This window comes from Pezoporus flaviventris, unplaced genomic scaffold, assembly GCF_033815535.1.
Source record: "Pezoporus flaviventris isolate CSIRO_AGI_PZ_B2104156 unplaced genomic scaffold, CSIRO_AGI_Pfla_v1 ptg000029l, whole genome shotgun sequence".
NCBI lineage: Eukaryota > Metazoa > Chordata > Aves > Psittaciformes > Psittacidae > Pezoporus > Pezoporus flaviventris.
Window position 1 is genome coordinate 3,736,417 of NW_026892577.1, and position 26,797 is coordinate 3,763,213.

A 26,797-nucleotide genomic window follows, 5' to 3' on the forward strand; every position below is an offset into this window, starting at 1 on the left:
CAGAGAGAAAATGAATTCTTAAAGGCTATGTTTAAACTGATTCTTTCATAGTGTAAGGGTTTACTCAGTGCCTTGTGAGTTCATTTTTCCTGTTCAGCACCTTCCATGGTTCAGAAGGGGTTAATGTGACTTGCATTTAGTGCACTACACTCTCTTTGAAACAGCTGTTAAATCTACAAATCTGTTTACTAGTTGAGTAGACCTATGCTGGTCGTATGTGCTACTCCAAATAGAAATGTTCTTCTGTATATTTATATTCTTTCTCCTAAATATGTGAACTGTTTTCTGTATTATATGAGTATATATATTTATGTAAGTATAAATACATGTGTTCTTTTCCCTTTAGATCAACTAGTCATCCAGAATTCACAAGAAAAGCTTCTAGTGGTGAAAAAGAGACAGAATCCGTGGTGGTTTTAGATCCCGTTTCCACCAGTGGGGAGCAGATGTCTGAAGCTGCGCTGAGCCAGAACAAAATGAGAGAAGGAAAACTCAAGCCCCTGCATAAAGAAACTACTGTTGGGAAAATCAAAGAAACAGACAGCTCTAACTGTTAGTTGTTGTTTGGAAAGGCTGTAACTTTTTGGGAATCATTATCAGGACATGTGGGTTGCTTAGGTGTGTTACTAGGGGCTGCGGTCTGTTCTTCAACTGGTTTTCAGTAATAGACATTGAAATGGTCTTTTGTACTGCAGTTTTGTTACATGCTTTAAAGTGTTACATAACAATATATCCCTCAAAATCCCATTTCCGTGTTAATTTTGCAGCTATGGTTATTATTTTCTTAGATAGGGTCAGTTACCTTTACTTTAAACTGTACTTGAAAAGGCTTTTAAAATTATTCTTTTACTGAGAAGATGCCTTGTCCATTCCAAAGCTTGCCAGAAGCCCCTTGCAGCCCTTCTGAACTGCACAGGTCTGGGTTAGACCCTATGAAGGTGATAACACACATATCAGCTGTACAGTGGGGGGTTACCCATTAGTAAAAACATAAGCGTTTGGACACATTGGTTTGAAAGTATTTTGGTATCTACTTAAACCAGGACCTCGTAGGTCTCCTTCCTGCCCTCTCCACAGAGGCTGTTGTGAGGAAGCTGAAAGCACAAGCACACCATGTCTGTTTCAGACTCCCCAGTGGCCAGCCAGGTCAGGGACTGAAAAGCAGAGGCAGTGCAGCATTGTCATTTTGGTACCGAGACTTCTGGTGATGATAAGCCAGAAGTGTGTGAGCTGAAGCTGGTGCTCTCATTTGGATGAAAAGCTTTTCAAAGGATGATTTACATCCTGAGTTTTGTTTCAGTGTACACAGCAAAGTGTGGAACTGCTGCAAGTGGAGTCTGCACTTAAAACTGCAAAAGAACAACTTAGCCTAGGCTCCCTGATCATGGAGCACACTTGGGATTCACTCATTCTGGGACCAAGTTATTTGGCATCAGCATTTTGAGAGCTTCCAGCTGAAAGCTGCAGCACTAACAGATCAGCCTTTGCTTTGCAGCTGGTACACACTGGTGGCATTAATTACTTGATGAGGTAACACTTTAGATGTCTGTATTTGATAACACAAATCCCCGTTTCCCTCAGCCCTTACTTCCTGTGAAGGCAGTGGGACAGGTACGTCACCCATTCCCTCCACTGCCAACTCACATTCCATTGTAGTCTCTTCTTAAATCCAACACGGTATCTCATCCTTTTATAACGAACAAACAAATGTAATCAGGGATTTACCTAAAGGTGGGTGTAACTGAAATTGGGTGGTCAAGTACTTGAATGCACTTGGATTCTTTTTTATTTCATGATTTGAAACAGTGATAGTAGTGATGGGTGAATGTTCTGAGTTTGGTGGTTTGGCTCTGCATGCAACTGTCTGGTGCTTTCCCTACCAATAAAATGATAGTAACGAGTGTGGTAGTTTCACATCTTCTTTGGTGCTTTTTGCATGTTTGCTGAGAAAATCTTGGACTTGGTCTAATTACAGGACTACCTAGAATTCCTTAACTTGGGGAAATTTGTCTCTCATTGATATCCTCATTTGGGGGGTCGGGGATTGGGTCTGGTGGTTCATTTTTCTCTTGGGTATCTGTTACACTGAATTTAAAATGCAACATTTTATATATGTATTTTTCCCCTGGAATTACTGCTTCTGTATTATATGTTCTAATTTTCAAATGGTACCAAACCCACAAGTTTTTTAAAGACTCTTTCACTTGAGCTGTTTGTTACCTCGGACATCAATTACTTATTTATCACTTCTCTGGTGCTTATTAAAAAGACTCCTGACAAGTTTCCCAGACCTTGTGCAGTTGACTTGTTACTCCCTGTCTGTGGCTGAGGCTTCCTGGCGATGCCAATTACAGCTTTGTGCCCTACATTTGGGGTTTGCACAGATGCACTTGTGCTGATGTTGACTAGAACTGGAGCACAGCTCCCCATGTAGGCTCCAAGAGCAGCATTGAGAGTGCTGGGGGGGGGGGGGGGGGGAGATGGAGCAGGATAACAGTCAAGGGCTTTGTTGTTGGTTTTTTACTGTTTGTCAATAGCTTGCTCTTTGTGTGGAGAGAGATTTCCACTTTCCCAAAACAAACATTTAGTTTTGGACTTAACACAGAGGTATTTGTTTGGTCAGTTTGTAAATACAGCACAGAATTTGGGGGTGTTTTCAGACTACAGCCACTGCTCAGTTAACTTGGTTTCAGCTGAAAGCAGTGGAAAAGGGAAGCTACTACCATTTAAATGCCTTTAAAATGGATTAAAGAAGAGTTAATATCTGAGTTTCTTACTAGAACAGGGTTTTCTTTAGGAATTTATCCAGAAGTGAATGTTGACAACCTGGGTCAGTCAGTATGCTGCTTGCTGGGAGCTGTGCAGACAGGCTGTGAACCTGTGGGGCTGTCTAGGAGAGCTGTGGAGGGAGCGAGTTCATCAGAAGGTTCTTCTGGCTGTGATTCATAAGGAAAAGCAATAAATTCAAGAGTTGGTTCACCTGAAATAGAAGAGAAAAAAATTAATGTTTGCTGGAATCTGGTTTCCTGTAATGTTCTCTGGTGCACTTGGATTTTTTTACCAGGGATATGTGATGCTTATGAGAGCCTGGAAACACCTTTACAAGCTGGTCATAGAATCACAGAGTGGTTTGGGTTGGAAGGGACCTTAAAGCTCATCCGGTTTCAACCCCCTGCCATGGGCAGGGACACCTTCCACTAGAGCAGCTTGCTCCAAGCCCCTGTGTCCAGCCTGGCCTTGAACACTGCCAGGGATGGGGCAGCCACAGCTTCTCTGGGCACCCTGTGCCAGCACCTCAGCACCCTCACAGGGAAGAGCTTCTGCCTAAGAGCTCATCTCAGTCTCCCCTCTGGCAGGTTAAAGCCATTCCCCTTGGCCTGTCCCTACAGGCCCTTGTCCCAAGCCCCTCTCCAGGTTTCCTGCAGCCCCTTTAGGCACTGGAGCTGCTCTAAGGTCTCCCCTTGAGGAGCCTTCTCTTCTCCAGGCTGACCCAGCCCAGCTCTCTCAGCCTGGCTCCAGAGCAGAGCTGCTCCAGCATTTTTGTGGCCCTCCTATGGTCCTTATAAATGAAGGAGCACCAGGTCTGCACTTTGATTACAGGGCATGGTGGACAGCAGCCTGAGCTGGGGTGTTTGTTGCACATTCCCTTCTTCACTAATCATCTCGCTGCCCTTGTTTTGAACACCCATCTTACTCTGCTCTTGCAGAAGTTCCCCTCAGCTGACCATGCCATTTCTCTACCCTGGCCTGTCACAACCTCATGTAAGCCCACACTCAGCCATTGCTCCTGAAACTAACACTACATCCTCTTCTCACTGTTGTTTTCCCCAGTTCTGTGAGACTCCTTTCCCTTACCTCACCACCTCACTCACTGCTTTGCCACAGGCACAAGTGCCCACCCCGACATGGCTCAGCTGTATGTTCCCTTGTAGTACAGACTACTTTTTAGTGTGTGATTCATGGCTTTGAACAACCTGCTCCAGCGGAAGGTGTCCCTGCCCATGGCAGGGGGTTGGAACTGGTTAAGCTTTAAGGCCCCTTCCAACCCAAACCAGTCTGGGATTCTCTGATTCCACTTGCGAGCAGCTCACACGCAACAGCCACGTGAACCCAGCTACTGATACACATGCCAGCAGAGGGGCTGCACTGAGGCTAAGGCTTGGACTGACCTGTAGGGAGCAGGGACCAGGCACTGGAGACCTGAGCTTGCCCATTGTAGGGGTACTCTTTGGCCCAGCTGCAGGCCCCCTACAGCCACTCCAGGGTGGCGACTCCTGATGGGCCAGTGCCACCTCCCATCCATGAGCCACTTAGAGAGCCCTCGACTTCCCAGCTCTCTGGTGTATTCCACGGCTCACAGCGCAGCCAAATGAAGAGCTTGGTATGCAGCTCAGACGCCCTATCTCAATATTTCCCTGCTGTTGATTTAGTTACTGATTTTATTGCTGCCAAGCGATTAACGGCGTGGGGAATTGTTGCTCTTTCATTTTATGAGATATAGGTCTAAATATTTGTCAAACTCAAGCTCTTTTGTTTAGACTATACCATTTGAATAGGGAACACATTACTATGCCTGAGGCAGCTCAGATTTATAGTTCTGTAATTATCTGTCTTGTTTTTTGAGAAGTGTATTCTGTGAAACCACTTTCTTAGCAAAAAGAAGAATTTCTGCTCTTCTGTTTCTTTATCAGGTTATACATGAGCAAGGGGGAGATTTCAGCAACTCAGATTTCAGTACAAATTCTTCTAACATAAAAACTTTGTTCTATAGTGTGCATGTCAAGTGCTGCTACCCCGTGTATAGCACATTGAAAATGATGAGAAATAAGAGGGTAAAATGACTTAAATTCTCCTTCATGTGTCTTTTTCTTAGGCACAATGCAATTCCTGCAAACCCTTTCCTTCCTTTCTTCCTCCCCTTGTCTCTGCTTCCCCTTCAGCCTGTATGCCTTTATTCTGCCTTGATTGATACCTGAGCAAGTGAGCAGTGCCTCTAATGAACTGTTAAGCGTTTAACAGGGTAGCTAAGGGTGTAAAAAGAAGATGCAGATGCTGAAACACAGGCAGATGCGTACGAGTGGCTCAGGCTGAATGTGCATTGCCAGCTTCAGGTTTTCTTGGGTTTTATTTCCCGCTTCCCTATGCAATTGGAGCTTTCCAAACACATTCTGCTGGAAATGTAACGCACAAAGGAGGGTTGTGAAATGAAGTTTTGTTAGCAATATCTGTTTAGGGGCTCCAGGGAGGTGGGGTATTTGGCCTAAAATTCCATTTTGGCAGCTTTTCGGCGTGTTACATGCATGGGTTTTGTTTTGTTCCTTTTTGCACTGTGGGCTTCAAGACTCCAACCAATTAATTCTGGAGAAAAGCTTAATGTGGGCTACTCCTCAAGAAGGGGTCTATTTTAACATTCAGTAAACAGATAATCCATTAGGACAACAATATACATTGTGGCAAGTGCTATCCTACGTTTTTTTTTGTCAGCGCTTATTTATAGTCTTTTGATTTCACTTCCCTCCTGTGGTGCAGTTTCAATCATTCTCCCTCCAATCTTTGTTCCCGTATTCATTGCGAGCTGAAAACAAAGTAAGAAAGAAGCTCATACGTAGCGTTCTATTCTCGGCCAGTTCTTCCTCTATAGCAAGAAGGCGGTTGTATTTGGTCACCCTTTCTCCGCGGGCAAGACCTCCCAACTTGATGAACCTGGCACCCAGTCCGACAGCCTTAAATGAGAAAGTGCAGTTTAAAACTACAGTTGGGGAAGGGAAGGCATTCTCCCTGATTAAACATGGTATCCTGCTCCTAATTTAACGCTCGCAGCTTTCTACAGATAAAACCCCTCCTCTAAGGAGAAATAAAATCCCTTTGTGAAAGACTGGTCGTATGCAAACAATAATTTTCACTGGCATATGGGATGAAACTGTATTTGCAAATGGAGCTTTGATCCAAAAAGACTCGATATATTGGTGTGAAGGAGTTTTTTGCCTAAAATATTATTACTACTCAGAAATGTTTGAAGTAACTCAGGGTTTTTTACGCAACCGAACAGATCACACACACTTCTGAATATCCTCCCTGCTTTGGCAAATTTCCTGTGTGCTCTCTTTAAACTCAAAGATTAACACTCTGTGGGGGGAGAAAAAAAAAAAGCAACTCTCAAGAAAAAGCCCATTTTGTAAAACGTTGTTTCTTTCTCAGGCAGAAAGAGGCTTTCTCTTTAAAAACCAGTTCATGTTAAAAGCAGTGTTTTGGCAATTCTGCAATTGAACAGCTTTCAATACGTACCAGATCCACAAGGCTATCATCAGAAGATTCTCCATCTGGGCTTCCTAATATGGTAATTTGTCTTTGACCTGCACATAACGGGAGTGGAAAAACTTCATTAGAGTATATTTTACATAGAAATTGTTTGGACTTTGCATTCTTTTTTATCCTTGGGCTACCAAAACTTAAATGCAAAGAGGAGTAAACCCATCGAAACCCAGCTCACCTAAATGTAAACTCTGTAAGTCTGCTGCATTAACACTATGGTTTATTTCCAGCGTGGAGAAGGGCATCTCTGACATTCCAGCCTGATTCCTGTCTCTCACTGATCTGTGTGGTAATGTATTCTTACAGGCTAGGAGGCTGCTCTGTTCATTTGAAATGTGCTCCTTACAGTAATGATTTTTATTCAGTATAAAAAAGGAGTTTATCATCCTGAGTGAATGAAAGCTTTAAGTTGCTATTTACTTGCTTTGATATAGTGATTCTGGGCTTTTGGAACAAATAGATATATTAAATTTGTCCATCTATTGTATAAAAATGAATAAAGAAAAAGGGATAGAAAGAGAAATCCCTATTGAAACTGCACAAGATCGTAGTACTGTTACCACACAGGCTCAGCAATATGTAGTCAAGAATGTAGTAAACTGCAGTTTTAAACAGTTTGTACTTGTTTGATTCCTTAATCATTAATACTAGTAGCAGTTAAAATTCAGATTACTCAACTACATCTTTATTTTGTTGAATTCTGATATCTAGTGTATGTCACTTGGCTGCAGTGTCAAAGGGCACCCACACTGAAAACATCACAGTGTATTCATTTACTGTAGTTAGGCACTGAATGCCGGTTTAAGTTCCTGAACAGAGATTTGTGAATCAAAACATGAATGTTAGTTTCTTCTTTAGTTTCTAAATTAGAAGTGGCACTAACTACATAAAATGATGTAGTATTTCCATGCTATTTATTGTAGCTTTGACAGACAGCCTTCCCCCCCCCCCCCCCCCCCCACTCTACTCACCGTCTAGAAGTCCAGTAAGTTCTATGAGGTCTGAGACCTTAGTTTGGTTAATATACTTTAGGACAACACCACTGCACGTTGGTACATTTAAGTTTTGGTCAATTTTAAGTTTGGAAATATACGTGGCAGCGTCTTCAGCAATCAGGAAACATTTGGAACCAAGAGCACAGCATATGTTACTCCATTGCTGCCTGTCCTGCACAAAGAATCAGGTAAATAACTGGAGTTTATAAAACTAAACTGAACGAGATAAAAATAAAGAATAAATTTGGATTTAATCCCAAAGCTACTCTTCATATAAACATATTTTATACTGTATTTTAAATCTGTCCAGCTATGAAAAACATGCTACTGGAATTTTGCTTGAATTTTAAGGTCTTGCTAGAAAACATAAATGCTGATCTGGAATTACTCAAACCTTGCTGCATACAAGTATAGTTTAAAATATTTCCATATAAATTAACTCTAGGAGTTTGCTATTTTGGTTTCCTCCCTGAAATTTATTCCATTTTAATGGAGTATCAAATAATTTTCTACTGTTTTATTCAGAGGACTCATTTTTATGTTAACATTTTAAGTGTCCTAATATTTGTTTGGATATAAAATACTGAAACTGGAGGCAGTCATAGACTCAATGACATGTATAGAGACAGGATGAGCAGAGCTGCAAGGCTGAGCCAGAGAGAACAGCAGACTGCAACGCTCGCTTTCAGCAAAGCTCTGGGGCTTTAGGGGTTTTGTTTCTTGATTTTTAATGCGCTGCCCACATGGTACTGAGATTTAAGGATAAACAAAGGACAAGGATATGTAAATAATTTGAAAGCAGAAATTTATCAATTAATGTAGAGTTATCACATGAAAAACATGACTATTCTAGTTAATCATTCTGCCAGTAATAATTCTTTATCTGCAGATCAGACAGACTTCTGTACCTATGTAGCTGCAATCTGTGTAAGGGTCCGTTCGTCTCAGGATTTCAAGCCCACACATAAGTGAAAATGAAGCTTTTGACACCTGAACAAATGTTAAAACTCAAACACTCTGCTGTCTGGCAATGAATTGCTGAACTGGTACCAGAACTAAGCCTCAAGGACTTAATGATCTGTGGCAAAGATGTGGCATGGGCAAACCTTATAGATTTAGGAGTGAGGGGAGGAGCAGGAGAGGCATGTCCCTTAGTAGTATTCTAATCCCAACTGCACTTCACTATCTGTGAAAGTTCTTCTGCGGATTTGCATACTGTAATTGTTCCTTCATAAGGATTATCATGGAAGTTTGCAGCCCTGGCAGGAGTGGGGAATAAGCTGGTGGTTTGGAACACGGGTAATTCAGAGAGTCAGAGAGAAGCAGTGCAGGAAGACAGGGCTAACTACAGTGAGGTAACAATTAACACAGAGACTTGAAAAATGAACTTCTAAAGTTCCAGTTAAGAATGAACTCAGATGGATTTTGCAGTTCATCAGGTTTAGAATTATTTATTCACTGGGCAGATTCACAAAGACAACCTCACTCTGCTTCCCCTTTAATCACAGCCTTCATGTTTTGTTCATGAAAACAACACCTTCATATTTATTTTAAAGAAGATAATGTGTAAAGTTCAACAGCAAGAGCAATTTTTATGAAGTTCTGCATCTGCAGGATCCAGGTCTGCAATTGTGGGTTCTGCTACAATTAAGTCCTGATCTATTGTGTAATGCACGGAAACAATCTTAGCTATGTAGAAATGCTAATAGAGTTATGCAATCTGTTTCTTTCACCCATCTCTAACTTGATAACATGCTTAACAGTATTCTACTTTATTGTTATAATCTATTAGCCACACTAAATTAACTCCTCTAACTTTGATCACAATAGGAAATACATGAGATCTCACAATCACTTTAATCCCTGTCACACAATGCTGCCAGTGACAGGCTTGGTCAGGCTTTGGGAATAAATCTCAGCCATGAAGAACAGCAGCAATCTTTTTTTTTTGAGGGATTTTAAGGAATATACAGCTATAATTTTAGCTATAATATAATATAATATAATCAGCAAAATATAACTTGAATTTTATAATTTTATTTTATAATTTGAATAATGGAAATAATGTAACAAAATGTAAGGAAAATGTAATAAAAATGGCACAGTTGTTCAGGGAAAAAAAGGCATTTTCTTATAATTCTTTAAAATGTTTGTACTGACCACCTCCTGTTCATGCCAGGATTATTTTCCATCAGGAATTGTGTCAAAAGTATAGAAAGATTTAGAGTTACTGTCAGTTACAAATACACAAATGAATTGATAATTTTTCTAGTGATATGCTGAATGACTCCAAAAGCAGAAGCTTTGTATTTTCTTTTCTGTAAACATGTGAAAAGTTCAGTGATTTCCCACCAAACAGTATTATCAGCTTCCTAAGGACTGTACTGTGGTATCTTACCTCTTTTCTTAAGGGATCTATTAATGCAATAATAAAAGGGAATTTGTCAGTCAGCTCCACATACATCTTAATCATTTCATCAGGGCTTTTGAATGTTCCAGTGAGTATTTCATATTTGCCTTTACTCTAGAAAGTAAAGTAAAAAAACATAAAACATAAGGAAGGTAATGCTTTAAAAACCAGAGTGCTAATGTAAGCACACAGCTCTTGTGACACCAGTATCCCTATCAATGCAGTGGGTTGTGTGCTCTTCAATAAGCCCCCATTCACTTGTCTGCTTTACTCTGCATGTAAGTGCCCAGCATATTGTTATAGAAAACTCTGCCAGGGGGCTCATGCCAAAATCTCTGAACCATGCCACTGCTAAACCAAAGGAGATCTATTTCAGCATTTTTAGGGAACACTGCCCATTTTACACTGCTTTATGATAGTTATCGATCTTTGACATTTTTATTGAATCTTGCATGAAAAACTTCATTAATCACTTCCCCCCCAGAGCTAACTTTGGGTCCTTATTTCATAAAGAAAATATTGCTAGGGGAAAAGAGTGCACCTCCAGTGCTCAAAACGTAGGTGCTGCCTTTCCTTGGCCTTCACCCCTCTCAAAAAGGGCTAGTTTAAAATGAGTGTCATCATTATGGGAAGCACAAACTGCAGGATTATTAAAAGCAGACTGACAGACAGTGCCAGAATAGCTACTGCTTTAGTGACTTCAGCAGTTCAGTAACAGAAAGAGAGTAACTGTAACTCACTGGTTAAGATTTTTCTTGTTCTCGTATATGGGATACAGACACCAGACTGTCCGGAAACCAACAACTGCTTTAACAGAAGATATTAGTCACTACAGTACACCCAAATTAACCTCTTTAGATATTAAATGGAATAGAAAGTTTCTCTGCTGAGAGAGAAATCTGATTAATTTTGGAACAAGGGGCAAGAACTTTAAGACTAAAAATCAGAATTAAAAGGTTAATGTGGATACACAATGAGATGAATCTTAGTTGGTACAGAATCATACTATGACAGGAAGGTTAAGGTTGTTTGAATTAAACAACAGATGTAGTGTAGTATAATGGAGAAATAAGCATGTAGCGGTGCTAAGGAATTGCAGAAGTACACTTGTGTAAATAATCTCTTGTTCTTCATCCTTGCAAGTAAGGTGGATAGGACAAAATTATTTCATTTATACCTTGTGGTGAAATGAACAAAAAACAACAAACATCAAAACAGGATTTGCTGCTTAATACTTGAATTCAAAATTGTCTAAGATGTGATGCGAGATGAAGCTGGTTTGTCAAACAGAGGTGTTTGCCCATTAAAGAGTTTGCTATATTTGACCCAGGCTGATCTGAAAAATCTGAATGAATAATTAAACAGAGAAAAGGACTAAACCTGGCTGGCGCAGTCAGGCTTATACCATTTCAATGATTAAAGTCAAATCATGAAAGGAACAGAGATTTATGCACGTAGGACAAAGCTATAACGGGGGTCTGCCTTGGTCCAGTGAGCCTTGTTCCATGCCACCAGTATGCTGGTGCAGCTGGGGAGGAGGAATACATCCATTCTCCCTGCTCCCACCGCACCAGGCTACCAGAAGGATGTCTGCATGTCTCAGCCCTTGCACTCACAAGCCAGTAACACATTTGTTACACTTGTAGGACTGATTTAAATGCAGAGACAATTCTTTTGGTTTGCTTGATTGCTACCTTAAAAAATGGAGTTAGAAGCTTCAAGGTGAGTTTGCAACGTAATGCTAAATAATGTTAACAAATAGCTATATTTCTTTGAAAGAACAACAAAATAGATGCTGAAAATAACTTACATAATCCATTAATTCATGAGCAGCACAATTTATTGCTAAGTACATATCTTTTCCTAACTGCAGGCTTCTATTGTCACAAGCTGTTTGCATTAGGAGTAGCAGTTGTTCTAGATTATCACATCCTGTTATTGGGCATCCTAAGTGTGATACTCTTTTTGAGGCTTGTTGCTGCAAGTAAAACAAAAATAATCACTTTATGTACACACATGTATATGTATTATACTTGTATATATATTTTCACTGTCATTTCAGTCTGCATTCAGTCATCAAAACATAAATCTGTTCTCAGATATTGCATTGGCAACTTTAAGGGCAATTTTCTATGAATTAGCGATGATCAAGTGCTAACGAGTAGAGAGATAACTGTGTTTGGAAATATGTCCAGTCACGTAGTTCTTGTACTTACGCGGCCAATACTGGCTTACAAAAAGATACTAAACACATTTTTAACAACCACTGAGTTGCTATGGATGCTGTGTAAAAGTTGACAGTACTGTGGACCATCTCTTTGCAACAAAAACATAATCTCTACTTTTAAACAGCTTTTACTCATTTATCCTCAACTACAGCTTTGATATTGCTTTGATGGAGTGTTCGAGAAACACTAGAATCTTCCTGGACTTCTAGAAGGAACAAATTTCATAGAGGGGAAATACCTCAAGCACAGCTGCATAGAGTTGTCTGCCTCAGGAACAGTGTTCCTGGACATGAGCCGCAAGCAGAGTTGTATCAAGAAAATCTTTCATGTGTCCTTCTATTGTGAGGGTTTTTTGTAGGTTTTTCAAACATTGATTTTTGACTTTAAAGCCTGTGAATTTTGGATTATGAAGAGTGACCTTAAGTTGCCCAGAAAGCAGCAGGATATAATCCTAGGTTAGACTGGAAACGACAATTGGAAAGCATCGGTTTTGACAAGAATTAGAGAATGAACTACAGAGGTTAAGTCTGCATTTTCATGTGAGTTTCAAGGTACCCATATGTTCCATTGGTACCCTTAGGTACCCTTGTTCATTCTATTAAAAGCATGATCTTTATAAAACCATTTTTTCTGTCTATACTATAGCACATAGTACTTTCTATCTATACTATAACCTTCTACAACCTAAACAGGTTCTTCTTCACTGCCTACTTTGTAATTTTCCCTTTCCCCCCCCAAAAAAAAAGTTCAAACCAACATGGTGCTTTTATCAGTTTAAAATTCAGTCTCACTTCTATCTCCTTTAGCTTTCTCCTATTGAAATAAATGGATTTTTTTTTTCCAGAGAATCTAATGGATTGTTTCCCTATGCAGATCTTATGGAATTGTTTTAACTTGTGACTTCAGTATATATTGTGATAAGAATGTGGAAATTACCCACTGCTTAATGATGATGAATTCTGTGTTTAAGCAAAAGAATAGGAAAACTTCAGGTCATGCTCTCTTTTGCTCATACTCAACAAGAGCAACAATTCTTACCTGATACTGTTTTAATCGTTTCAGAATGGAGAGCAAAACCCACATGGCGTTTCAATCCCATTAGATGGAAAACTCATCTATAAACTACAGGCTTTGAAGTGATCTGAGTCATATAAAATAATGTCCTGTGCACATTGGGAGTGCTGCCCTTTAGCTCCTGGTTTGTATCTGCCACTATCTATAACCTGAAACAGGAACTGAGAACTTAATGCAGCATGATTAAGAGGGGAGTTATGCTCCCTGAGTCAGGAAACAGCACAATATGCAAATCTTACAGGTTATAGTTTTATGGCCTACATGGTCAAAAAGGCACATTCTCTCCTGGCACTATAGCCCTGAAAAATGCCTGTTTGGATAATTTACCAGGATCTCTATATGAAAAAAAAAAGACCAGATTCCAGAAGAATTTCCCCTTTCTGTTATTGTTCCACAGGAAGGGAAGGTATGGCCAGAAGAATCCAAATTACTATGTAAGATACGAGCATCTGGAACATTTAAAAGTTTTGCCTTAACCTTTCCAAAGCAGTAATGTAGATTAATGCTTCATTTCCTTAGAACATTTTGGTCCCCTGCTGTTATTACTATGCTGAAGGCTTAAAATGAAAGTCTCTTTTCTTACCACAGATTTCTTCCTCGTATTTTGTGCTTTTCCTTCCTTACTGTCTGCTGCTCGAGGACTGGGCTGGTGGTGGTAAAATAAGAAAGAAATCAATTCCATGGAAAAGTCCAAAAAAGTCATACAAATAAAGGGACTGAATTTTGGCCTAAAGAGATTGCAAATATTTGTTAGGATACAGCTTCTGTTTTGTCTTGAATACTATCAGCAGCTATCCACTTTTATTTTGTGGTGGTAACTCATTTCAAATCTCAGAACCATGGAGTACCAGGTTGGAAGGGACCTCAAGGTTCATCTGGGCCAACCTTTCTGGGAAAACCTAGACTGGTTGCCCCAACACCCTGTCCAGCTGAATCTAAGAAGTGCCCAATGGTGGGGAATCCACCACTTCCCTAGGGAGATTATTCCAGTGGTTGATTGTTCTCGTTGTGAAAAATTTTCCTCCTGTTTTGAACTTAAATCTCCCTGGGATTCACTGTACCCGTGACCCCTTGTCTTTTCCATGTGACCCCTTGTAAAAAGAGAGTCTCCATCTTCCTTGTAGCCACCCTTTCAATACTGAAACATGGTGATAAGGTCTCCCCTAAACCTGTATAGAAATGTTCATTTCTACATGGGCATCACTTCAACCATTGTTTCAAAGATTCTCACCAAGTCTATCAAAAATACAGGGGATCTCAGAAATTATAATGTAGACTCTAACAGCAACAGCACCTTGAATAATGCACATTGTGTGTAGCTGTGTGTGACTTAGCAAGAACAGAACCATATATTGTATATTCACTGTGATACCATTCACTCCCAGGATACTTTTTCAGGTAACCAGAAAGTCTTACTATGCTTAGAACATTGTTTTATATTATCTTTGTTAATTTAATATCACCAAATGGCCAATGCTTATTCATCTGTCAGAGAAACACATCTTCTAACCTGTGCCATAAGACAAAGCCTGATAACAGGCTAAATGTTCCGTATTTAATCTTGAAAAGAGAATAGAAACAGAAAGACGAAACAAAGTACATCACATTATTATTGCACATTCTTATTGTACCTCTTTGCTTAGCAGATCCAACAGTCTCATAAATTCTTTCTGAATATCCAGAGCTCTTTCTAAGCCCTGAAATTAAACAACAGTAATCTTCAAAAGGAAGATGAATTATTTCCTTTTTAGCAGGTTAAATCAGATGAGAGAGAACACTTATTCTAGATGTAGATCTTAAGTCTTAAAAAAACCCCAAAACTATTATAAGCTTCCTAAATGCAATCCTCCCCACCCAAAAAATGCATCAAGTGTCAAATGAGAAAGGGTTAGTAGCAGTGGCATGAACATGAGTATTTAGTCATGCTGCTCAATGGGATGGCAAGAAAAGTAGTCTCTTCTTCTCCAAAAGAAAGCCTTTCCAAATCTAACATGTAGCGTTACCTCAGTCTGTGTAATATGTGAGGAATGGAAAGTTGATAATCACTTTTCACAATTGTAACTCTATCTAAGACTTCCTAACTGGAAACTGGCAAGATTGAATGTATTTACCTTCAGAACATTCCCAGGAAGCAGGGAAAAAGAAATCGCTGTCTTAATTTTAAAATGGGAATGAGGAACACTCTAATTAAATGAATCCATTGCTTTTAGTGTAAGACCCTTTTTCCCTTTTTGCTTAAGTTAGTAAAAGTTTAATGCTAACTTCATAAATCCCATTTCAGATTTTCTTCAACTGTGCCAGCAAAGGAATACTGAAGAGGGCAGAAGTCAGTCAGAGCTGACAACACACCAACACAGGACGAATGGCTACGGTTTTTGCAATGCAGCAAACAGCTTGCTACTCTCCCATGAGCACTAGGAGGCATTCTGTCTTTGAAAAGTACAGAATTAGCAACCTTATTCAGAGCTCTTGGTGACAATTCTATACAGTTAAAGGAAAAAGAGAATCGAGCTCAGCAATTTGTTCAGGTCACCAGCATACAAAGTAGAAATCACAGCCCTAATGTAGGCATCTTGTGCAGATACATTCTTTAATGCAACACATGGCTAAACAAAAAGAGAAGGTTGATCCAGGCTGACAGACTGGATCAACCATCCTTCTTGCCCCTTGAATAGATTTTGTTCTGCTTTGTATTCCCTTCTATCTTCACAATGTCATTTTAAAAGCAATGTATTCCCAAAGATTTTAGGCTCTCCTGTGAATTTAAGAGTTTTGTTGTTTTGTGTGGTCTGTCAACTGATACTATTTATAATCTAATAATGTAAAATCACAATCGAAACAAAACTAAAATCCCTGCTTGTGTAACACAATTGCCCTACATCATCTTCAATGCAGTTTTTTTTTTCCTCTAGCACATACATTTTTAAATTGAAATCTTCATGTACCTTCTTTTAAGTCTTCATCTATTTACTTCTATTAATGTTCCTAGTGTTAGAATTCTGCACTAACATTTGTTCAAAGTTTGGCCTTGCAAGCAAACAAGGAAATGAAAGATTGTAAGGATTATATTGCAAAGTTCCAGGTACTCATGTACATATATAGTTGATATTAAGTCTATAGAATACATACATGTGAACATAAATGAAATAGTACCTGTTTGAATGATAAATGAACTGGTGGTATAAGCATAACTTCTTTCACTAATTTCAGTTTTGCAGTTTTTTCACAGTTCAATACAGTAACCATTGGGAGTGGTAGAGTCATTTCTTTAGGTGAATCCTGTAATTGGGGGTACCAATTAATAAAATTGTTAAATGAACGTTAAATATTAAAGTAACATATTTAATGTTTATAAAAATGTTAAAAATCAGATTTACATAAATGTATATAAAATGTAAATATATATAAGATTTATATATTTGAATTACGGCACAGGGTTCAAAGGCTGCTACAGGCAATGGTCTTAAAGGTGTATTCCATGAAGTATATTTAACACCACTGTCACGAGGGACTACTGGCTTCAGAATTCCAGAGTAATTGTGATAACTGGGATAAAATAAATCAATAAAAAGGACAAAAGTCACATGTACCTGATTGTGTTTCAGCAGTGAGATATGTAAGTACAACGGGACACGGTTAATGGTGGCACCAGCCTTAGCTATAGCAAGGGATGTTCCTCCAATGGCTAAGCTGCCACAAAGCACCAATTCAATGGGTTCTGCAGGTGGGATCATTTTCTCTGGAACTGACACCTTCTTTCCTACAAGTCAGAGACTAGTAGTTAATTATTTTCTTGGTTTAAAACATGTGCTTATGTATCACAGTTCTATGTAAATATGCTACTGTCATTTCAGTTCTATCCGATGTATTACAAAAGAATCAGTTGTTTTATATGAAATGACCTTATAAATATGCAAATGTCACCCTGGTTTCAAATATATTTCAAATCCATTTCTTCTGGAGATGTTCAGCCACTGAAATCTGTGGTTTTATTTATCTATGTTTATATCCAGTAACGTTGTATCATTTTTCAGGTTCCTTTCATAACCATGATTTCAGTATTCTTTATCCTTCTCCTTCGTATGCTCAGCTTTTGCAAAACCAGCAAATGACATAATAACCTGATTTTTGGGAGTTCCCATACTTGAGTTCTTCTAATAATGTATGTGAAACAAATTTAGTCCTATTATAGTTGGGTCTTCCAATGAGAAAACAAGTCTTTTACGTAATCTACATTTTCAAAAGGAATTATTTCCCTTTCACATAGAGTAACTGCTGCCAAAATGCTTGAAACCTAGCAGTTTCCACTACCATGTTTATTTCCTACAGTGCTTACAGGAACTTGTACAGTAAACACCTATGTAAAACCACAGTAAGTACTCTGATTCCCAACACTTTTGCACTGGGGACTTTTTTGTCAACCTGACCAACTACTTTGGTTCCTAACAGGAGTACAGAACAAGTTTTTATTTCAATAAAGGATAAATACTACAGGATACAACTGGTATTTTATGATAAAATGTTCTTAATGGAACCTTAATTGGGATATGCAGAGCAGATAATACATCATTTTCATCTTATAAACAGACTCTATACTTCTTGCATTGAGGATGAAAAGCTACATACATAGACACTACTAATCCAGTACTGAGCGACTTTGACAAAGCAGTGTTTCGCAGAGATCCTTCACACTACACTACTTTGTAACGTGCATAAATTACACCATAGATGCTCTGAAAGCACCTGCTACTGGAAGTCACCATCTGTTAGTGGTCTGGAACAACAAGTAGCTTTATAATCATTGGCTGTTAATAGTAGGTGTTGATTATAACAATAATATTACAGTCAATGTCACAATCAAGTATAAAGAAAACACAGTGATAACAAGTAATATATATGTCAGCAGAAGCTTCGCTAAAAGTATAAGACACAACATAATGATATCTGAATGGTCCTGACAGCTGCAGATAATACACTGCCCATGGCAGGGGGGTTGGAACTAGATAATCTTAAGGTCCTTTCCAGCCCTAACTATTGTATGATTCTATGATTCTATTTCAGCTCAAAGGTGAATTTACTGTGTGCATACCTAACATATTAATTGGGAGGTTTTACTAATAGTATATGAGAGTGGAAACTAAACTGATAAGAAATAATAATTTGCCAAAATTTTCTGCCCTTCCAATAAATGATAATTTTTTTTTTTTTAATGAGGGTGATGCATATATGGAGATAACATATGGTGCTTTTTCCCTTTGGGATTTTAATTCGGGCCACTATACTTCCCCTCTTTCCCTCCTCTCACACCGTTTTTTCCTTTAGTAGGATTGTTTACTGCTTTTTACTATGTCCTGCCCATCAATCCTATCTCATGCCCTTCCTTCTTTCTCTTTTGCTTTTCACCTTTTCTTGGTGTTAGCAAGAAACTTCCCTTCCTCCCTCTTTCCATTCTTTTCAACTTCTATCTTAATTCCCTGTTCAGTGCTGTGATTCCCTTTTCTTTTCTTTCCTTATCATTTTCATTTTTATTATTCATTTACATCCTCCTCCATTCTTATTCCTTACTCTGAAGATTAATAACCTCCTGTCTAAGCCAACTGTAAAACAAAGGCAGAAATGCATGTGAATGATGAGAAAACTGTATTTTCCCCCCTCTCATTTCTGCAGTAGAAACTGCAGAAATGCTGTGATCAGAAAGATTTAGGAGAGTAACCATTGACCATGAGACATCGTGTCATGTGTCCACAGAATAATTCAGAAAATATTTTAGCACCCTTATCAACATCTGTATTGCAGAGAACATTACAATGAAGTAAAATAAAACCTTGTTTTGCTGCTTTTTTTCCCCCAGGTAGTGCTGTTGCTGGTGGAACGCATGAAGGGGATTCTTCGCCTTTTTCCTTTTCTTCTCGCTTTCGAATTTCTTCTTTTTCCTCTACCTTTTTTGTAAAGTATTCACTGAGGGAAGAGACATAAAGATTATTGTCTCTATTAAAAATATTATATTCTAATATTTATTTTGTTAATATTAACGATATAACATCATATTTACAATATTAATAAAATATTGTTAGATATGTGACAAGCAGACACAGGATACATGCCAAAGAACATGCTAAGAGGTGGATTACGGGCATCTACTTGAGCTTCTGCCATAGGCTCATTGTGTGAAGCTACAGAAGTCAATAAATGACATTTTTTTTTAGGTAGTCTTCTGCAGCTTTGATTAAACAAAAAGAAACACAAGCAAGTATTATAAACCTTAAAGCATGCTTTTCAAATCACAGTGGTTGGAAAGTCAGCTTTGAGCAGACAATTTTGGCATGAGGGATGTATTTGCTTTTTGTATTAACAGATCCTGTCATAACTTCATGACATACAGCAGCCTGGCCTAGGTTGCTAATCCAATAGATCAGCTGTATACTGGTTATCTAAGCAGCTCCAAGCTCAGAAGCAGCAGAATTTCAATTACATGCCCAAAGTCATGGGTCACACTCACCCAATTCAGGCAAAGGAAATATATAAGATATATAAAGTAGTGTAAACAAGGCATTAAAATCTTATTTAGACTCACTTCATTTGGAAGAATTTCTTCCCAGTGGAGTCCTTACTCCCTTCATCAAGGTTTCCCCAAAGCTAATCCACACGGAAGGCAATTAGGTCTGTTTGCTTGAGACTGTGTTAAGTGTGGCAGCCCAATCGTTACCCTTAAGGCTGTGTCATCTCCCTCAGTGATATAGCTGAAAGACACTTCTGACTACAACAAAGGATGTTATTACTGCTTCCAGGGTGAAGCAAGCCACTAATGTTGCGTGGTAGCTCCTCTAATGTTACTGTGAAAACACATTCAGATATATCTGTGATAATTTTACCTTACCTCTTTTGGTTTTGACTTATAAAATCCAAACATATTTCCTTAGATGGAAAAACATGGCCATTGTATTTCACTTTGGGATACTCCCAAGAAGAAATGTTTGTATGAAAAAAGTTAATATGGATGTTTACCACAGAAACTATATTTCCAAAGAAAATAATTGCCTCAACTAAGAAGCCTTTTGGAGTAGCTTGCACATAAGGAAGACTCCACCAGAACTTGAAAACTTTATATATATATGTTTTCTATGGATTACCTCAATGCAGAAGGCACACACAGAGGCCTTTTTTATCACTGTTATTCTGCAGTGCAATGAACAGAAGGAGAGTAGCAGTCTGAAGAAACATTCCCACTGAATTAAACTGGCACTGAATGAGTTTCATAAATGTAAACTTTGACTCATGAACATGTCCAAGCATTTTTTTTCTTAAGGACTCTTTATTTTTGTATCCCGTGTATGAAACCTTGTAAAAACCAGCATGATTTTCATATCATAATTGTGAAAAAAGCAGGAAATAATGTGGTGCATGTACCTGAGACATCGTGTTCTAAAAATATTTTAAAAATAGTAGAAAACATTTAATATTTTATATGTTTTTAATTTACAATATAAATTAATGGTGTATATTTCAAATGCAATAATTTGCATAATAAGCAAGACCTACCCAAGCATCTTATCAACTTCACCCTGGTCAGTAGGCTTCACGTCTCTTAACATTGTGCTCAGTGATTCATTGACCCATTCCACGGCAGCATTAACAGAGTTATTCCTTTCTTTCTCATCAGCTTCAATTGTTTCAGGTAAAGCATTTACAAGTGTTTGGAAATGCGAAGACATGACAACAGAGCAAATCCTCTGCAAAATAAAAACGTAAAAAGGCTTAAACTACTATTTGATTTAATAAAACACTATTTATTGATTTCTCGCTTGGAAATGGCATTTGAAAGACTAAGAAGTATTTGTCCTTATCAACTCTATAAGGACTTTTCTCCAAGTTTACTGTTTGCTTCGCTTTTTCATCCATTCCTTTCTTCCTTATCTCTAGTAATCACAGATGCTATTCAAGTTTCTTACCTCAATTACAGCTACTTAGGTAAAAACCTCCTGACAGAGCTGGTTTACACATACATTTTGTTACCAGAATAGAATGAAGTTATTTTAAAGACTATACAGTCAGTAGAATGTTTAAGTGCAGCTGTCGGTAGCCTGTTGTACCACGATTCATCAGCTTTCATGCTTGATGACATCCCTCATGATAAATTACATTTTGTCTTACTTAAGTAATTTAAACTTACCTTTCTGTACTGTTGAAGAATGATACTTAAAAGAGAATTTGCTTAATGAAGAAATCATTTACAAATATCACAGTGCTGCCTGCATTAACAGTATTACCTTTGCATAGTGTGAATAGCTAAGAAATGCTATTTAATTCAAGAATGAGGTGAACCCTAGTTTAGCTGAGAGAAAGCAGAAATAATTACTCCAGAACAGCTAGAGTTGCAAACACAATACCTTGAGTATTTGTGGTTGGGGAAGAGATAGCAATGCACCATCAATTTTGCATTGCAGGTGCTAGGTGATCATGTTTGACTTAACTATCACCCACATCAGCCTATTAGCTCAGTGTAAAAACCTGCCTTCACCTATACTGTGTTTTTCACCTGTACGTATTTTTCTTTAGGATGTGAGTAGAAGAGTACCTCTCCTCGATTCCTTACTAAAATAAATCAACCAGGAAGAAGCAGCTCATACCCTCTCATAGTTTCTAACTGTACAGTGTGTTTCCACTTCCAGTGTTGGCTGACCAACTCCATCAAGAACTTTTCTTCCAACTAATCTGGATATTACTGGAACTTTTGAAAATTTAGATAAGTAGTTAGCCTTAAATGAAAGAGAAAGAACTTCGTTAAAAGTCAATTTCTATGCAAAGAGGGGTTTATTACATTAAGTATTTTCAATCAAATCCACCATTGAGCAAATTCATTTATATGCTGCAGTATTCAAAAGATTTGTTACTGAACATTTACTTCTGTAGTATACCCTTGAGAATGAGATTCCAGGGAACAGATCCAACTCATACCTAAGTGTGGAAGTCCAAAGCCGCATCCAGGTTAGATGAACATGTGTTTTATTTAGCAAAGTTAGCAATGAGCATCCAAATCTCCTTTACTCTCCTAAAAACCATGCATTTGTCCAAAGCTTACTTGGCTTTACAGAGAAAACCAAAATTAGTCATCGTGCTACTCATTAAACTGATTTCTATTAGAATTCACATAGCCTCCACCTCCCCTGTGCAGTGAGGTGCTCTAAAATAATGGGTTTGTTTGTGGATAAGATCTTGAAAGAATACCTGTCTCTTCCCTCTCATAAGGAAAGAAAAAAATCCTGGCCAAGAGTAACTCTTTAAAATCTGTAAAGAATGCTACTAGATTCTAATGGCATATTAAAATTCTTGTGGCATGCTTTTATTTATTAACATCTATTAACCGGTAGTTATTAAGATTTAATATTACATTTTTTCCCCTAACAATAAAACTAGAACCAATCTTTAACCCAAATCCTCCTGCTTAGAAAAAGTTCTCATGTGAAATTCTATGCATAAAATTGTGTACATGCTGCACACAGGGAAAACAATAAGTATATTTAGAATATACCTCTTGCTTATAGGAAGTACGTAATGTCCCAGATATCTAATAATGTTTCAAGGTTGCTTCATCAACTACATATGTACATGAGAACATACGTTCTTATGTTCATGTGTCTCAACACTCAACTAATATTAAAGATCTTCATAGCAGACTTAATCTGGAAGAGAAGCTTGTCAGGAAGCTTCTCAATAACAATGATAACTACTTCTTTTGTAGCTTCCTCTCTTACAGAACATACTTGGTGTAAGGTTATTTATCACCATGACCAGCTCTCCTAATTAGAAGTGAGCTAACAAGGCCAGCACGATTTTAAGGAGCTGTGGTTATGCTGCACTTACCAGCAAGACTCAAGACAATGGATATAGCTAGGGGTCACTACTCCATAGGAAATCTGGGATTTTAGGTTAGGACACTTTGAGATCTATGAGAAAGATGGAAACCTGGACTTCTGGCAGGCAGAACTCTCTTGCATCTTCCAACATGGTCTTTAATGGGCCTTTTGAACAGTCATCATCCAACTATGTGAATTTATTCAGGGCTCTGCCCGTATTTAATAAACACTGATGTTGCTTTAACAAAAGGATTAAGTTGCTCCCTGAGGTTTATTACATACTTCCTTACTAGTTTCATTCTTTAGTCTGGTATCAGAGACAGTCACCAAACCTTGAATATACCAAATGGGAAAACCAGGAAACACTTGCAGCTACATAGAAGAAGGATATGCCAAACACCAAGCAAAGGTGTTAGCAGTTCTAGTCCCTTCCACTAGTGATAGCAAAACTCTTGGAGATGGGAAATGGTGGAAGATGCAACGAAATATTTCACTTTCCCGTCAGAGAACATACCAGAATTTATTTTTTCAAGAGTTTCTCACTATTGCAGTGATGGTAATTCCAGTATCACCACTAACGTTTCATTAGAACTTCTGTCTATAGTATTTTGCCAACTGGGAACAATAAAATTGGTCTGATTCTTGACACTTCCACTGAGGCCCACTTGCTTCTCAGGAGCAGCTGCAGTATGGATAGCACCCTGTCTCCTATTGTCACTGGTCCCACACACTGCCGTGCTAGGCAACACCTTTGTTAGGGACATCCATCTGTGCCCTCCTAAGCCTACACAGAGTCATAGAATGGTTTGGACTGGAAGGGACCTTACTTCGGTTTTGTGTTGACACACAAAACCAGCACAGGACAAAAGCCCCACTGCTGTGCAAATGTATTTGGCCCAGTATCAAAGTGCCACCGGGCACAAAGGTAAAAACACTGCAAACCTTGTGTGAGTCAAAGCCCATCTAAGGTCAGACGCAGCTTGGAGCAAGCTGCTCTAGTGGAAGGTGTCCCTGCCCACGGCAGGGGGTTGGAACTGGATGAGCCTTAAGGTCCCTCTAACTCAAACCATTCTGCGATTCTATGAGTCGGAGACGTTGAACACTCATCAACATGTTGGTTGACTAAACCCAAGGAGCAGGCAGCATCCCTTCTGCCTGCGGGCAAGTACAGAGCCCGGCACCTCGCCGGGCACTGGGAGGGAGCCGCGGGGAAGCCCGGTACGGCGGGCATCGGGGGGGCCTCCCCTCCGCTCCTCGCCCCTGTAGCGAGTACAGGAAGGAAATTGACCATCCTGCCCGCCGAGGAAAGCAACCCCCGGGCCCCGCAGCCCCTCAGCCCGGCGCGGGAGGAGGGAGGCTCTGCGGGGTTTCCGTCAAGGCTGCGCGCTGCTTCCCCTCCCCGCTCTACCAGCTCCCCGTAGAGATCCCCGGGGCGCTGGGGGAAGAGCGTGTTGAGCGCGTCCTCCATCCGCTGCGGCACTCCGTGGCTCCGGTAGTACTCCGCCGCCTCCATCCGCAACGCCCGCAGCCTCTGCCCCGCCTCGGCCTCCATGGCGCGGCTGTGGCGGTGCAGGCCGGGCTGGCTGCTAGGCGACGGCTGCCCCAGCTCTCGCGAGAGCGTCGCACCGGTACCGCCACCCCTTCCTGAGGTACCGGGGTCTCCTCACGGTGCTGCTGAGGGGGTGAATGTCGGTAAACGGGGGTTTGCTGCCGCGGAGCCGCTGATGAACCCCCTGCCCGTGCTGGGCTGGGTGCTGCAGAGCCGGGCGGTGGGGTGGGGTGGTTTCCTTAATACCGCGCGTGTCGGCGCTTCCCTCAGGCTGGCTGTGGCGATCCAAGTCAGAATGCCGGGAGCAGGTACTCTTTAGGTTTAAAAGTCTCCGAGCAACAAAATGGTGTGAAATTATCATCCTGACAGAGAGACAGATTATGGTTTGTGAAATGTCTAGTGAGGAGAACGTCGCAAAATGCCCCGGTAACTCCTGTGTTTAAAAGCCCTTTACTTTCAATGAAAAGAAACGTTTCACAACCTAAATGATCATTTTTAGTCTGCAATTTCCTACGAAAAAAACTTTCACTTTGTTACACTGTTCATTGGTAATTTTGTTGAAGTAACTGAAAATGGAGATACTTAAAAAGCTGTTAGCTGCACACTTCCTCAGCTCTAAAATCAATATGTGTAGACGTTTGCTCATTGTGTGTTCGCTTCTCTGGGTGGGGTGATAATGAAGAAAAATCCCTACTGAATCGTTTTCTTTTCCTTTCACATCCTTCAGAAATAATATGGTGCCTCTCCAGAGAGTTAAACCCTCTTTTCTTTCAAGCTGTTTCCTCAAAGTAAGTTTCTAAACTGACACTACCTGTTCCTTGAGGAGAGCAGGCAGCGAATACCTCATTAGGCTTCCCTCCTTCACGTTAGCACGATGGGCGGCTGCTCCTTTGGGTACGTTACTGTGGACTAGTTCCAGATCTGCATCACGTCTGTGTGCTTGGCCAGGAAAGCTCCAGTTTAATTAAGTATTCTTGGAAGAAGACTCGTGGAGGTAACTGGTGTCGTGCTCTGAGGGCATCCTCAGCATGCTAGATAATGCAAGCCAATGCAAGAGCTGTGCCTTCTGATACATTTCAAGTGCCTCTAGATCAGTTTCCCACCTTCTGCCTTTTAAAGGGCTCTAAATAAAATGCATCATAGAGAAACAGCTTCGACGGTATTGATTAACCATCTGGGAAAAAAAAAAAAACAACTTGTCAGCTTTACCTTTAGGACAGCAGTGACCTGAAGCAGATTGATACTCGGTTTATTTAGTAACCTTGCACTCTGTTTTTTTAATAAACCATTTGAAATACTAGTGAGGATTCCCCTCAAATATTTATCACTTTTGGTACGTGATCAAGCGAATGTTAAATGAATCCTCTGTATGGCCGTGTAATTTCCATTAACAGTAATAGTAATTGTAAGCATGTAGAAAGAGGATGGCTTATCCTGTGATCCTACCTATTATGCAGTAGTTAACTGATTAAGGTTAGGATGCTGCAAGCCACTTCATACCATCAGTGAACTCTCTGCAACCCCATTATCTTCATTAGGCCTGTGTGGGTGTAATTAATTGGTGTTTAGTTAACAGTTGTGTTGAATGAAAATAATTTAGTTCTATTTCTCTTAGTTTTATTGGCCCTGTGGTGTTAACAGGCTAAAGTGTAATTTAAAAACTCTCTAATCAAAGTATGTATTGCAAGCCCCAGGGAAAAACCCAGTGATGAAAAGCCCGTGACTAGTGTGGCTCTGGCTTTTGAGAAGTGATCAGGTAAAAATAATGCCCTACAGTAGTTCTTGTTTTTAAACACTAAAGATGCTTTACTTATATAAACACGTGCATTTAAAACATACAAACCCAGTTGTATAAGCTGGCAATCATCACTTTCCTACTTTCCTACTTTTCCACACTGTATTTTGATGTCTTCAATAGATTTTCTCCCAGAATCTTTGAGATCATATAGTATTTTGGGTGGATAAAGAAATGAGTCTTGTGTTTCTTTTGCAAATAGCTGTACGTATCACCTCTTGCCTTTACTATAGCTAGTGCCAGGAAATAAATTATGATAAACTGTTCCTAATTTATGAAATTGTATTGTGTACCTTCCTTTTTTTGCAAGATGCATTGCATCTCACTTGGGTGTTTATATGTGATGTTAATCTGGGGCGCTCTAAAAGCCAGTATAACTTGGCGTGCTTGAGCGTCGTGTAAAGGATTTGCTTTCTGGTGTTCTAAAATGTTGTTTTAAAGATATAAACTCGACCCTTAAATCAATTAAGATCATGGTCTCATTGCCACCTGGGTTCTTGTGGGATTCCACAGGAGAGTAATGTGTGCTCATTCCACTGACAGGGTCTTCAAGAAGCCATGTCTGAGTACATAAAACCTG

At 39.5% G+C, this 26,797-nt stretch overlaps 2 protein-coding genes across 8 annotated transcripts in view; one reads left to right on the forward strand and one right to left on the reverse strand.

The window, feature by feature from the left end:
* SHTN1 (shootin 1) overlaps window positions 1–2,290 on the forward strand; it is a 65,601-nt gene extending 63,311 nt beyond the window's left edge. For all 5 annotated transcript variants that reach the window (XM_061458646.1, XM_061458644.1, XM_061458645.1 and 2 more), the window contains one exon: window positions 347–2,290. In XM_061458646.1, the coding sequence (XP_061314630.1) occupies window positions 347–557 (211 nt within the window). In that variant the 3' untranslated portion in view covers window positions 558–2,290. The remainder of the gene's footprint in view (window positions 1–346) is intronic.
* Window positions 2,291–2,765: 475 nt separating this feature from the next.
* On the reverse strand, window positions 2,766–25,499 carry ENO4 (enolase 4). 3 transcript variants are annotated; one of them, XM_061458650.1, is made up of 14 exons: window positions 24,282–25,497; window positions 21,647–21,775; window positions 20,559–20,749; window positions 18,844–18,977; window positions 16,610–16,779; window positions 16,173–16,298; window positions 14,651–14,716; window positions 13,603–13,665; window positions 11,528–11,695; window positions 9,706–9,831; window positions 7,284–7,479; window positions 6,286–6,353; window positions 5,606–5,723; window positions 2,766–2,980 (listed from the first exon to the last, which is right to left on the reverse strand). In XM_061458650.1, the coding sequence occupies exons 1-14, from the start codon at window positions 24,423–24,425 to the stop codon at window positions 2,832–2,834; spliced, it is 1,848 nt and encodes a 615-aa protein (XP_061314634.1). In that variant the 5' UTR covers window positions 24,426–25,497; the 3' UTR covers window positions 2,766–2,831. The 3 variants fall into 3 exon arrangements, with proteins under 3 accessions (XP_061314634.1, XP_061314636.1, XP_061314635.1); XM_061458652.1 differs by lacking the exon at window positions 24,282–25,497 and adding an exon at window positions 22,781–22,813; XM_061458651.1 differs by lacking the exon at window positions 5,606–5,723 and having other exon boundaries at window positions 24,282–25,499.
* Between the last annotated feature and the right edge of the window lie 1,298 nt (window positions 25,500–26,797).

Coding starts and splice junctions, on each gene's coding strand:
- ENO4 (XM_061458650.1), bottom strand. CDS start 24,425: ATGGAGGCCGAGGCGGGGCAGAGGCTGCGGGCGTTGCGGATGGAGGCG. Junction 16,780..18,843: donor AAAAAAAGCAGCAAAACAAG/GTTTTATTTTAC, acceptor TCTGACTTGTAG/GAAAGAAGGTGTCAGTTCCA. Junction 16,299..16,609: donor CACTGCTGAAACACAATCAG/GTACATGTGACT, acceptor CCCCAATTACAG/GATTCACCTAAAGAAATGAC.